Source organism: Lacerta agilis, chromosome 2 (genome assembly GCF_009819535.1).
Source record: "Lacerta agilis isolate rLacAgi1 chromosome 2, rLacAgi1.pri, whole genome shotgun sequence".
Taxonomy (NCBI): domain Eukaryota; kingdom Metazoa; phylum Chordata; class Lepidosauria; order Squamata; family Lacertidae; genus Lacerta; species Lacerta agilis.
This window is the reverse complement of record NC_046313.1, coordinates 117,861,855-117,875,014: the sequence shown is the minus strand read 5'-3', so window position 1 is coordinate 117,875,014 and position 13,160 is coordinate 117,861,855. Positions and strand designations below refer to the sequence as shown.

General features: G+C 50.6%; 2 protein-coding genes across 2 annotated transcripts in view; both read left to right on the top strand.

Moving 5' to 3' along the window:
• Window positions 1-13,160, top strand: part of LOC117042205 (oocyte zinc finger protein XlCOF6-like) — a gene marked incomplete at its 3' end in the record, with an annotated part of 67,856 nt that overhangs the window by 20,231 nt on the left and 34,465 nt on the right. The window lies entirely within an intron of this gene.
• LOC117042994 overlaps window positions 1-13,160 on the top strand; it is a 54,109-nt gene that overhangs the window by 9,019 nt on the left and 31,930 nt on the right. The window contains 2 exon segments of the mRNA XM_033142616.1: window positions 4,890-5,016; window positions 5,931-7,600. Of these exon segments, the coding sequence (XP_032998507.1) occupies window positions 4,890-5,016; window positions 5,931-7,600 (1,797 nt within the window).

The window sequence follows — 13,160 nt, the reverse complement described above, 5'->3', positions numbered from 1 at the left end:
GTATTTCAAGATAACTGAAAAATTATGTAAACAAAATTCCTTCCAGTAGCACCTTAGAGACCAAATAAGTTTGTTATTGGTATGAGCTTTCGTGTGCATGCACACTTCTTCAGATAACACTGAAACAGAAATCACCAGACCCCCTAAAAAGGTAAAGGGACCCCTGACCATTAGGTCCAGTCGTGTCCGACTCTAGGGTTGCGGCGCTCATCTCACGTTACTGGCCGAGGGAACCACCGTACAGCTTCTGGGTCATTTGGCCAGCATGACAAAGCCGCTTCTGGCGAACCAGAGCAGCGCACGGAAACGGCATTTACCTTCCCACCAGAGCGGTACCTATTTATCTACTTGCACTTTGACATGCTTTCGAACTGCTAGGTGGGCAGGAGCAGGGACCGAGCAACGGGCGCTCACCCTGCTGCGGGGATTTGAACCACCAACCTTCTGATCAGCAAGCCCTAGGCTCTGTGGTTTAACCCACAGCGCCACCCGTGTCACCACCAGACCCTTATTTGGACAGAAATAAAAAGGATTTTAGAAATTTGCAGAAGGATGAATTTATCATTATATCTCAAGATTTATCTGGAGAGGGAAGAAACCAAGAATAAAACATAAATTACTAATAAATGTCAAAGATAGAGGAGGTTTCTCTCTACCAGATTTAAGATTATATTATGAAGCATCTTGCATTTGCTGAATCCAGGATTGGATAACTTTAAAATATGTAGATTTGTTAGATTTGGAAGGTCATGATAAAAGTTTGGGAGAAATACAAAGACTTCGTAGAACAGAAAAAACCATGATGGCTCAACATCATTGAAAAAAATGAACATAAGGACAAGCTGGCCGACATATAGAGCTGTTAACAGAAATGGGTAATCAATTTAAAGGTTTTGAAGATGTTGGAGAAAACGAAACAGGCTGTTACAATATTTTCAATTAAATGAAACTTTTAGAAATGATAAAAAGAAAGGATTTAGTTGTGATGTATCAAAGTTTCAGAGAGAAATAGTAGAAGATAGTACAAAATTACTGTCAAAAACGTACAATCTGCTTTTGGAGTAGGACACCAAAGAGGAATAGGACAAATGTGTTATGATAAAATGGGCAAAACATCTGGAACAAAATAGACAGGAAAGGCTTTGAAAGATAGATACGAAATTTACTGCATGTACTTTGCTGAAAGAGAATTATATGAAAATGATGTACCGGTGGTACCTAACCCCAGTCAAATTAGCAAAAATATATAGAACAAGATCTAGTAAGTGTTGAAAATGTAAAGAAACAGAGGGTACGTTTTATCATATGTGGTGGAAATGTAAGGTTGTCAAAATAAATTGTGAAATGATTAAGAATGAATTGGAAAAAATGTTTAAAGTAACCTTTGTTTAAAAACCAAAAGCCTTTTTATTAGGTATTGTAGGATCAAAGGTTCCAAAAGACCAGAATAAATTGATGGCTGCCTGGATACTGTTAGCCCAAAGATGGAAAGAGGAAGAAGTCCCAACCAAAGAAGATTGGCAAACCAAGTTAATGGACTATGCTGAAATGGCGAAACTAACTGGAAAGCTCAGAAATCAAGATGACAAGAAATTTAAAAAAGAATGGGAAATGTTAATTATATATTTGCAAAAGTATTGTAAACAGTTTGATATATTGGCAGGATTTTAAGAACACATGTAATGGTAGAGATAGTATAGAAAATTTGCGGCGGGGGGGGGAAGTACTTGGAGTAGAAATGTTATGCAGTTGAAAAGGAAATCTGAAGAACCAGGGGAGGGGCAGGGAGGGAAGTCACGGGATTCGGAGAATCCTATGTTATGGATTTGATATTGTTTTTGTGTATGTTTTTCTTTTTTTGTTTTTGTTAATTGCTTTGACTTTTGTTACTCTTGTAGAAAATTGAATAAAAATATTATAAAAAAATAAAGAAAAACTTTTATCTAAGATGTACAACTGCACAAGGAAGTCATGGAGGAGAATTACTCAACAAATACCTCCATGATGATGATGATGATGGTGGCATTAAGATTGTGTCAAAGGTATCCTTTTTTTTGGAGATGCATTTGATTAGACATCAATGGTATGTGAGGCGTTCTGATAGATAAAGCAATGGTCCATATGTTATTAATCCAAGCCTCTATTGTTTGTGAACAGAGAGCAAATTAATTCTTTAGATTGAAGCCTAGAATATGGGGTCAAATATTGTTATATTAAGGCAAATGCTGTATGAGTACGGATAGATTGTTTAGTGATTTTAGCGGTCAGATAAAAAACTTTCCCCCAGAAGGTGTGGACCACGGTACACTCCCACCAAACGTGAAAATAGGAATCCGAGACCTTCTGCATGCAAAGCAACTACTCTACCACTGAGCTGCACTCCCCCCACCCCATAACTTTCTCCATCAGCTCCCTCTTTTTACAAAAGGTTTTGTTGTTGTTGTTCAGTCGTGTGCGACTCCTTGTGACCCCATGGACCAGAGCACGCCAGGCACGCCTATCCTTCACTGCCTCCCGCAGTTTGGCCAAACTCATGTTAGTATCTTCGAGAACACTGTCCAACCATCTCATCCTCTGCCGTCCCCTTCTCCTTGTGCCCTCCATCTTTCCCAACATCAGGGCAAAACCTGGAGGAATTAAAGAAATGCCCCCTCCCCAGCTGGAATTGAAGGAAAGGGGGGGAAGGAGATTTATCTCTCCCCCTTGCGCATATTTTGATGCTGTTTCTTTCCAAAAAGAGGCTTCTCCAGATATCCTCTTGGGGAAAGGAGATTCAAAGCACCCAGGGGTTGGAGATCTGGCCTGTCTTGCAGGATTGGCCCAGCGCAGAGGTGCTGAGGGACTTTCTCTGCCGGTGCTGCCAGCCTCAATCCTGCCTGGCCTCGTCCCCATCCAGGTTGCCTGGAGGGCCTTATAATACTGTAGGTGATCCAAAGCCCACCACCTGGGCAATGCTCACACAAGAACCCTGCAAGGTGAGCCAGGATGTCTGTGGTAAATCACTGGTAGATCACTGGCTCCCCCCAAAGAAGCTGAACAACTGTGGCTTGCCTAAAAAAGCTCAACATTTTACCTCCTCCCTGAAAAAACTCCACAAACTTGGACCAAACCTCCCCCCCATGGGCCTTCCTCCTTCCTAAGAAAAGCTCAGCAACTTTGACCTGAACCCCACAAAAAGGGGTAGATCACTGCCAGTTTTTAACTCTGTGAGTAGATCACAGTCTCTGGGGAGTTGGCCACCCCTGCTGTAGGTGATCCAAAGCCCACCACCTGGGCAACACTCACAAAAGAACCCAGCAAGGTCAGCCAGGATGAGAGCCTGATTCATGTTTGGAATAGGGGTGGACACCATTATCGAGCCTGAGGGCCACATTCGCTCCTGAGCAGCCTTCCAGGGGCCACTTTCCATTGATGGGCAGGGCCAGAGGACAGAGTTGGTGGAGCTATGGAGCTGACTCTGAGCTTTGCCCATGAGCTTCCTGCCTTCCAGGGATTTTTTCCAGCCACACAAAAGCCCCCACCCCCAGGAGGCAGCGGAGAAGCTTTGTAAAGAGGGTGTGGCACTGGGGAAATTCTTGGGGAAGAGAGAGATGACTTGAGGGCCAATTCAGTCCCTGGGTCTGAGGTTTCCCCACCCTGCAGTTTGATTGCTGGGCTTACACAAGGGAGACCCAGTCTCACATCCCCATGCTCAGGAGGGATGCCCTGTGGCCAGTTTGGACCCCCTGATTATTTCTCCTCCTGTCCTTCCTCACAGTGTATGGAAGATTAAAGGGCAAACACATGAACACAAACACACAGGTTCGTAAGAGGAAGGACTAGGGGGCCATAAGCCACTGAACTTCATATTTCTGTCCCCTAAACTACAATCCATGTTGATGCATTTGTTGTTGTTGTTGTTGTTGTTGTTGTTGTTGTTCAGTCATTCAGTCGTGTCTGACTCTTCGTGACCCCATGGACCAGAGCACACCAGGCACACCTATCTTTCACTGCCTCCTGCAGTTTAGCCAAACTCATGCCAGTCGCTTCCAGAACACTGTCCAACCATCTCATCCTCTGTCGTCCCCTTCTCCTTGTGCCCTCCATCTTCCCCAACATCAGGGTCTTTTCCAGGGAGTCTTCTCTTCTCATGAGGTGGCCAAAGTACTGGAGCCTCAACTTCAGGATCTGCCCTTCCAGTGAGCACTCAGGGCTGATTTCTTTAAGGATGGATAATTTTGATCTTTTTGCAGTCCATGGGACTCTCAAGAGTCTCCTCCAGCACCATAATTCAAATGTTATGTTATGTTAGTGCATAGAGTGCTCTAAATATTTCCATCTGCTCAGCTTGGATGCGGCTTCTGCACCCTGGTGCCCTACAGATATTGCTTTTCTTCCAATGGCAAATTCTGCCCATAATTTAGGGGTTTGTCTTATTTTCTTTATTCTAAAAGTATCAAAGGGTCAGAAACTAGTTTCCTGGATGGCTGTTCGAAGGAAAGGAAAAGCGAGGTCTGCAGAGGTACTGACCGTAATGCTTTTTGCGAAGCTTCATTAAGAGTTTGGGAGTTGAACCTGAATGTCCCCTAAAGACAGGCAGTTTTTAGTATTGTAAAGTTCCTGTAGAAAGGATTACATCCTTCCAGTTCTCTGCTTTTGTAATTAGAATGTATGCGTATTAGTTCATTTGTATTGATATTTGTAATTTGTAACAGGTATGCTATGTGTGTAAATGTATCCCACCCTAATTAAATCCATCTTTCTGTGAACCACCCTGAGACTTCCGGGTATAGGACGGTATATAAATTCAATTAATAATAAAAATAATAATAATAATTTCTTCATTGTTTTCCTTAAAGAGCTGCTCCCTGCATTGAGGTGCATCTTGTCAACAGCTGAGAGAGTCCCAGAAGTGGCCCAGTTTACGCCTCCTCTTCCTCTGAATCGGCTATAGGCAGAACAATGGCCTCTCATACACATTCTGAACAGTCTCTTCTTATCACTGGAGTGGAAAGAAGAGCCAGTAAGCTTCCTCAGGTAGCAAAAGAGCAACGGGAGCAGGTGGGAGGGAAGAGGCACAGGTGGGAGCACCCAGCCTCCCTCTGTGTTGAGTCAGGATGGTGGGCATCTAAGAGAAGCTCTGTCTTCTTCCTCTTCTTCTTCCAGGCCCTCTTGACCTTTAAGGAGGTGGCTGTGTTTGAGGTCAGGCCTGCGGAGGATTGGAGTTGGGGGGGGGGAGCTGGGAACTACCACGCAGCATTGAAAAAGTGCAAGAAAAAAATCATGAGGGTAAAATAACGAACGCTGTAACACCCAATCAGAAACAGACCAATCGCAAAACAGAATTGCCGTCTACCAGCAAAAAAAAAGAGGAAAAAACAGTTCCGGATGCCTGCAGTAGCATGGGGAGGAGCGGGAGCACAAATGGAAAAAACAACAAAACCAAAGTGCCAGCAGTGAGGGCTCCGTGTGCCCACTGTGCACGCGTGCCATGGGTTCGCCACCGCTGCTCTAGGGCTCAGTGTTATTTGGGAGTTGGTTTAACTGGATCTTAAGGGCTCTTGAGAAATTTCCCAGGGATTATGATTGGTATCCGGACCATAACACTATAAATCCAAGGTGCCCACACTCAGCAGGGGGTCGAGGATTATTGTGCAGAGTATTAAGAACTTCATGATGAACTTAGGACCCTGATGAATAGTGAGCAGGTTCAGGGACATAGAGCAGCGCCCTTTCCTGTGGGAAACCACTTTTTATAAAAAGTAAACCCCACAGTTCAACCATATTCTGAGATAATGCTGGTTCATAAACGATTATTAAGGGTTATGAAAGGCTGATGATGTATTACCATTATTTAATTTATTTCATTTGCCTTTCCTAAAACATAAGTAGGACAGGAGAGAATGTATGAGATGACTGATGTGTGTAATATTCCTCTGTTCTCTTCCTAGAAAACAAATAGGATTTTCTCCCCATTCCCCTGGTCGAAAGAAGACAATGGAGAAGACAGTCAAAAGTCTGGTGGGCCATGTTCAATAGGAATAACGAAGAAACCATTTAAATACATGGAGTGTGAAAAGGGAGAGGATAAACAATTTGAAAGCATGGAGTGTGGAAAGAGCTTCACTGACAGAGGAACACTTAGAAAACACCAACAAACTCTCACAGGAGAGAAACCATTTAAATGTATTGAGTGTGGAAAGAGCTACAGTCAGAATGGACACCTTAGAATTCATCAACGGACTCACACGGGGGAGAAACCATTTAAATGCATGGAGTGTGGAAAGAGCTTCACTGAGAGTAGAACACTTAGAATTCATCAACGGACTCACACGGGGGAGAAACCATTTAAATGCATGGAGTGTGGAAAGAGCTATAGTCAGAAAGGAAACCTTAGAATTCATCAACGGACTCACACAGGGGAGAAACCATTTAAATGCATGGAGTGTGGAAAGAGCTTCAATGAGAGTGGAACACTTAGAACTCATCAAAGGACTCACACGGGGGAGAAACCATTTAAATGCATGGAGTGTGGAACAAGCTTCACTAAGAGTGGAACACTTAGAATTCATCAACGGACTCACACGGGGGAGAAACCATTTAAATGCATGGAGTGTGGAAAGAGCTTCACTGAGAGTGGAACACTTAGAATTCATCAACGGACTCACACGGGGGAGAAACCATTTAAATGCATGGAGTGTGGAAAGAGCTTCATTCACAGTGGAAAGCTTAGAATTCATCAACGGACTCACACGGGGGAGAAACCATTTAAATGCATGGAGTGTGGAAAGAGCTATGGTCAGAAAGGAAACCTTAGAATTCATCAACAGACTCACACGGGGGAGAAACCATTTAAATGCATGGAGTGTGGAACAAGCTTCACTAAGAGTGGAACATTAAGAAAACATCAACAGACTCACACGCGGGAGAAACCATTTAAATGCATGGAGTGTGGAAAGAGCTATAGTCAGAAAGGAAACCTTAGAATTCATCAACAGACTCACATGGGGGGGAAAACATTTAAATGCATGGAGTGTGGAACAAGCTTCATTCACAGTGGAACATTAACGAAACATCAACGGACTCACACGGGGGAGAAACCATTTAAATGCATGGAGTGTGGAAAGAGCTACAGTCAGAAAGGAAACCTTAGAATTCATCAACGGACTCACACGGGGGAGAAACCATTTAAATGCATGGAGTGTGGAAAGAGCTTCACTAAGAGTGGAACACTTAGAATTCATCAACGGACTCACACGGGGGAGAAACCATTTAAATGCATGGAGTGTGGAAAAAGCTTCACTAAGAGTGGAACACTTAGAATTCATCAACGGACTCACACGGGGGAGAAACCATTTAAATGCATGGAGTGTGGAAAGAGCTACAGTCAGAAAGGAAACCTTAGAATTCATCAACGGACTCACACGGGGGAGAAACCTTTTAAATGCATGGAGTGTGGAAATAGCTTCACTGAGAGTGGAAGACTTAGAATTCATCAACGGACTCACACGGGGGAGAAACCATTTAAATGCATGGAGTGTGGAAAGAGCTTCACTAAGAGTGGAACACTTAGGATTCATCAACGGACTCACACGGGGGAGAAACCATTTAAATGTATGGAGTGTGGAAAGAGCTTCCCTAAGAGTGGAACACTTAGAATTCATCAACGGACTCACACGGGGGAGAAACCATTTAAATGCATGGAGTGTCGAAAGAGCTTCATTCACAGTGGAGCATTAAGAAAACATCAACGGACTCACACAAGGGAGAAAGCATTTCAATGCATGGAGTGTGGAAAGAGCTTCAGTCGGAGTGGATGTCTTACAAAACATCAACAAACTCATACAGGGGAGAAACCATATAAGTGCTAGGCAAGTGGATAGAGCAGAGGTCAGCAACCTCTGACCCATGGGCCGGATGCTGCCCACTAAGGCTGTGCTGGCCCCAAGGGTTTGTCCATGAAGCGAGGTCCAAGTCCAGTCCTGGGTCTAGGGGTCCAAAGGAGGTCAATCCGGCGGGGAGCAAGGCAGGGAGCAGGTCAAGGTCCAAGGCAGGTTCAGGCACAAGGTTGCAGGTTGAGCACACGCTTGCAACTAAGTTGCTCACGCAACTTGGGCTGGGTCTGGCTGGCTTTTATCTGGCCCTATGCTTAGGGCGGTCCCGATCCTCCGGAGACTCGCCTCTCCTCCGGGCCTGGAGGCGAGCACTCCTCCTGCAGACACTTAACTCCCTTCGCCTCTCTGCCCTGAGCCTCTGTAGCTCAGGAGAGGCTGGTGGGTTACTGGACCCAGGGGATGCCTCAGCTTCCTCTGCAGAGGCTGGGAGTGGAGCACCTGCAGGCAATGGGTCCTCCCTCCCATCAGGAGCCAGAGCAGACTCTGCTGATGCCTGCACCTGGGGATCCAGCACAGGTGGGGATCCTTCAGGCTCAAGCCCTGGCCCCGGCTCAGCTGGTTCTGGAGGCGGGGAATCCTGTGCAGGCTGGGATCCCTCAGGTTCAGCATCAGAGTCTGACTCCCAGGCCATCACACCATCCCCCCTCCCAGGCCTCCCCCTCAACCGAGGGGCCGGACCAGGCTTGCTGGGGTAAGTTGCATGGAAATCACGGAGGCAGGCAGGTGCGTGGACGTTTCCCGCTGGTTCCCATGAACGATCCTCAGGCCCATACCCCTTCCAGTCAATGAGGTATTGGAGCTTCCCCCTGCGGTATCGTGAGTCGAGAATGCGCTCCACCTCGTACTCAGGCTCCCCCTCAACCAAAACTGGCTGCGGTCGTGGATTGTCCGGGTGGAACTCGTCGGGCGGGGCGACTGGACTAAGTAGGGACCGGTGGAATACTGGGTGAACCTTGAGCGATGGAGGTAACTGGAGGCGAAACGCCACCGGCGACACCTGCGCAGTGATGGTGAATGGGCCGGCAAACCGTGCATCCAGCTTTCGTGAGGGCCGAGAAGGATGCAGGTGACGGGTAGAGAGCCACACCCGATCGCCAACATGGAGTTCTGGCCCCTCCTGACGATGTCGGTCAGCCTGGGCCTTGTATGCGTCCTTGGCCTGGCGCAGTTGCTCCATCAATAATTGTTGCTGGGACTGAAGCTCCTGAAGCCAGTCTGTCACTGCGGGGACCGCGGAAGCTGGCAGCACGTCCGGGAACAAACGAGGATGGTAGCCGTAGGAGGCCTGGAACGGGGTCTGCTGGGTGGAGGCGTTCACTGCATTGTTGTAGGCGAACTCCGCCAATGGCAAGTGATCGACCCAGTCATCCTGCTGGAAACTGCAGTAACACCGGAGGTACTGCTCCAGCACCGCATTTGCCCTTTCCGTCTGGCCATCGGTCTGCGGGTGGTGGGCCGAAGATAGACAGACCTCCGTCCCAAGGGTCTGGTGCAGGGCTCGCCAGAAGTGGGATGTGAACTGGACGCCGCGGTCAGAAACCACACGCTCGGGCAGGCCATGCAGGCGGAAGATGTGCTGCAAGTACAGCTGAGCCGTTTCCTTAGCTGTGGGTATGGACGGGCAGGGGGCACAGTGCACCATCTTAGTGAAATGGTCCGTGAAAACCAGGAGGCAGGTACAGTGACGAGATGGGGGCAAGTCCACCACAAAGTCCAGCGAGACCGTGTGCCAGGGACGCGGTGGGACTGGTAATGGCTGGAGCAGACCGGGGGGTCGCCCGGTAGGACCCTTGGCCCGCCGGCAGACGTCGCAACCAGCAACATAGCGTGCCACATCAGCCTTCAGGCGGGGCCACCAGAACTCCCGGCTTACCAGATGGGTGGTCCGGTACCGCCCAAAGTGCCCTGCTGCTGGGGCATCGTGGGACATCTGGAGAACCTCAGCCCGCAATGGTCCTGGTGGGATGTATAGACGACCCTGGTGCAGCAGTAGGCCCTGGTGCAGGGCCAGCCCAGGATATCGAGGGCATGACCCGTCAGACAGTTCCCGGAGCCGTTCCTGTGCCCAAGCGTCGACCCGTTGCTGTTCTCGCACCCGAGCCTGCAGCGGCTTGGCCTCCTGAGTGGCCAGGAATGCGGCTGGTGGTAAGATAGTCGTCGGTACTGCCTGCTGTACAGTGTCTGCGACGTCCTCGGGTTTCCGGGACAGGGCATCCGCTTTCCGGTTTTGGGAGCTAGGGATGTAGCGGATCCGGAACTGGAACCGGGAGAAAAACAGCGCCCACCGGATCTGCCTTTGGTTCAACTTGCGGGTGGTCTGGAGGTACTCCAGATTCCGGTGGTCCGTTCTCACTTCCACCGGGTGTCGTGCCCCCTCCAGATGATGGCGCCAGACCTCAAAGGCCACCTTGATGGCCAGTAGTTCCCGCTCCCACACGGTATAGTTACGCTCCGCCGGAAGGAGCTGCCGGGAGTAGTAAGCGCAGGGTAACAGTGGCGCATCGGGTCCGTGTTGCTGAGACAGGATGGCACCGAGAGCCGTACTGGAGGCATCAGTCTCCACCACGAAGGGACGAGAGGGATCAGGGTGCTGTAAAATCGGCGCCCTCTGGAAACAGGCTTTCAACCCCTGAAATGCCACTTCAGCCTCCTCATCCCAGGAGAAGGGCGTCTTGGGGCGCAGCAGTCGGGTTAATGGGGTGGTGCGATGAGCATAATCTGCAATGAAGGTCCGGTAATAGTTGGCGAACCCTAGGAACCGCTGTAAGTCCTTGCGGTTCCGGGGCGCTGCCCACTCTCGAACCGCAGCCACCTTCCCAGGGTCCATCTGCACCCCGTCAGGGGAGAGTCGGTGTCCAAGGAAGTCCACTGACCGCTGGTGGAACTCGCACTTGCTGAGCTTGGCGTACAGGCGGTGCTCCCGCAAGCGCTGCAACACGGACCGAACATGACTCTCGTGACGGGCTGGGTCACGGGAATAAATCAGAATATCATCTAGGTACACCACCACGTATTTGTCTAGCAAGTCCTGGAACACGTGGTTGATGTACCGTTGAAACACGGCGGGCGCGTTGCATAATCCGAACGGCATAACCAGGTATTCAAACTGCCCATACCGGGTCCCGAATGCAGTCTTCCACTCGTCCCCAGCACGGATCCGAATCAAGTTGTAGGCCCCTCGGAGGTCCAGTTTGGTGAACATCTGCGCCCCCTGCACCCGCTCCAGCAATTCTGCAATAAGGGGCAAGGGGTACCGGTCTGGGATGGTGATCTTATTCAGGGCCCGGTAGTCATGGCAGAGGCGAAGCTCCCCACACTTCTTCTTAACGAAGAGTACAGGAGCGGCAGTGGGTGAGGTAGAGGGTCTAATGAACCCACGTTCCAGGTTCTTGCGAAGGAAGTCCTGCAAGGCTTCACGCTCTGGCTCCGAAAGAGAATATAGGCGGCTCACAGGCAGGGGCGCCCCAGGCTGTAGGTCTATGCCGCAGTCGAAGGACCGATGAGGCGGCAGCTTGTCTGCTCCCTGTTCCTCGAACACGTCTAAATAGTCCTGGTACACGGCAGGGAGCGTTGACACAGCCTGCCCCATGGGGGCAGCTGCTACTAACTCGGACTGAGCACGGGAACCCGGGTCTGGGAAGCGTACAGTCCGATTGACCCAGTCGATCTGAACATTGTGTGACTCCAGCCAGTCCATCCCAAGCACCAGGGGAAACCGGGGCATGGTGGCAATGTCCAGGGTTCGCACCTCCCGGTGCTGCTGGTAGCACAGGACCAAGGGCTGGGTCTCCCGAGTAACAGCGCCCGAGCGTAGGAGCCGTCCGTCAATTGCCTCCACCTGTACTGGTTCCGGCTTGTTCTGAAGCGGCACCTGATGCTGAGTGGCGAAGGCAGAGTCCATATAGGAGCGGGTTGCCCCCGAATCCACCAGAGCGTGGGTGAGAATCCAGGGCCCACCGGGGGGGTATAGACGCACCGGTATCATGAGGTGTTGCAATTCCACTGGTGAGGGCCCATCATGCGATGCTTGGGTCCCCAGGTAGCCTGGGCCATCGGCTACTGGGGTTGGCAGTTTTCCCTGCGGCTGGCGTTTCTCAGGGCAGGTTCGGGCGTAGTGTCCACTCCCACCGCAGTAGAGACACAGGTTCCCCTCCCGACGCCGAGTCTTTTCCGAGGGGGAGAGGCGAGGCCGCGCTGCCCCGAGCTGCATCGGCTCCTCCAATGACTCAGCTCTGGCCACGGAACTGCAGGGAAGCACCGGCGCCGGGAGCCCGGAGTGCCGGCGGCCCCGGGCCTGGCGACGGTCCTCCAACCGATCGTCTATCTGCAGACTCCGTTGGATGAGGGCATCCAGTGTGGCAGGGCGATCCAACGTGGCCAGCTGATCCAGTATCTCGTCTGAAAGTCCCTCGAGATACTGGTCCCGCAGGGCAGAGTCGTTCCAGGTCAAGTCCTGCGCCAGCAGCCGAAATTCCGTGGCGTAGGTGGCCACTGTGGACTTGCCCTGTTTCAACCGCCGAATTGCCCGATTGGCTTGACTCCCCTTCTGAGGGTTGGCGAACGTGGTTTCCAGATGATTGCAAAACCCCGTATAGTCTGTCAGCAAGGGGGAGTCTTGCCGGAGCAGCGGCAACGCCCACTTGGCCGCCTGGTCCTTCAGCAAGCTGATCAGGAAGTGCACCTTGGTGCGGTCGTCAGGGAAATCCCGAGCTCGCCCCTGAATATACAGCTTGGCCTGGGCGAGAAACATGGGAAAGCTGGCTGGGGACCCATCAAATTTCTCTGGCAGGGCCACTGGGTACTTGCCAGGAGCTGGGGCGGCGGCCCCAGGAGCCGGTAGGGCATCCAAACGCTGCTGAAGCGCCGTAACCGCATTGCTTAGCTGCTGCACGGTGTGGGTCAAGGCCTGGTTCTCCTGGGCCAATGCCACTAGCGCAGCCGCCTGGTCAGCCATGGCTACTAGTTCCTCCCGAACGCACCCCAGCGAAGGGGGAGTGCGGGTGTGGCGTGAGCAAACTGTGCTGGCCCCAAGGGTTTGTCCATGAAGCGAGGTCCAAGTCCAGTCCTGGGTCTAGGGGTCCAAAGGAGGTCAATCCGGCGGGGAGCAAGGCAGGGAGCAGGTCAAGGTCCAAGGCAGGTTCAGGCACAAGGTTGCAGGTTGAGCACACGCTTGCAACTAAGTTGCTCACGCAACTTGGGCTGGGTCTGGCTGGCTTTTATCTGGCCCTATGCTTAGGGCGGTCCCGATCCTCCGGAGACTCGCCTCTCCTCCGGGCCTGGAGGCGA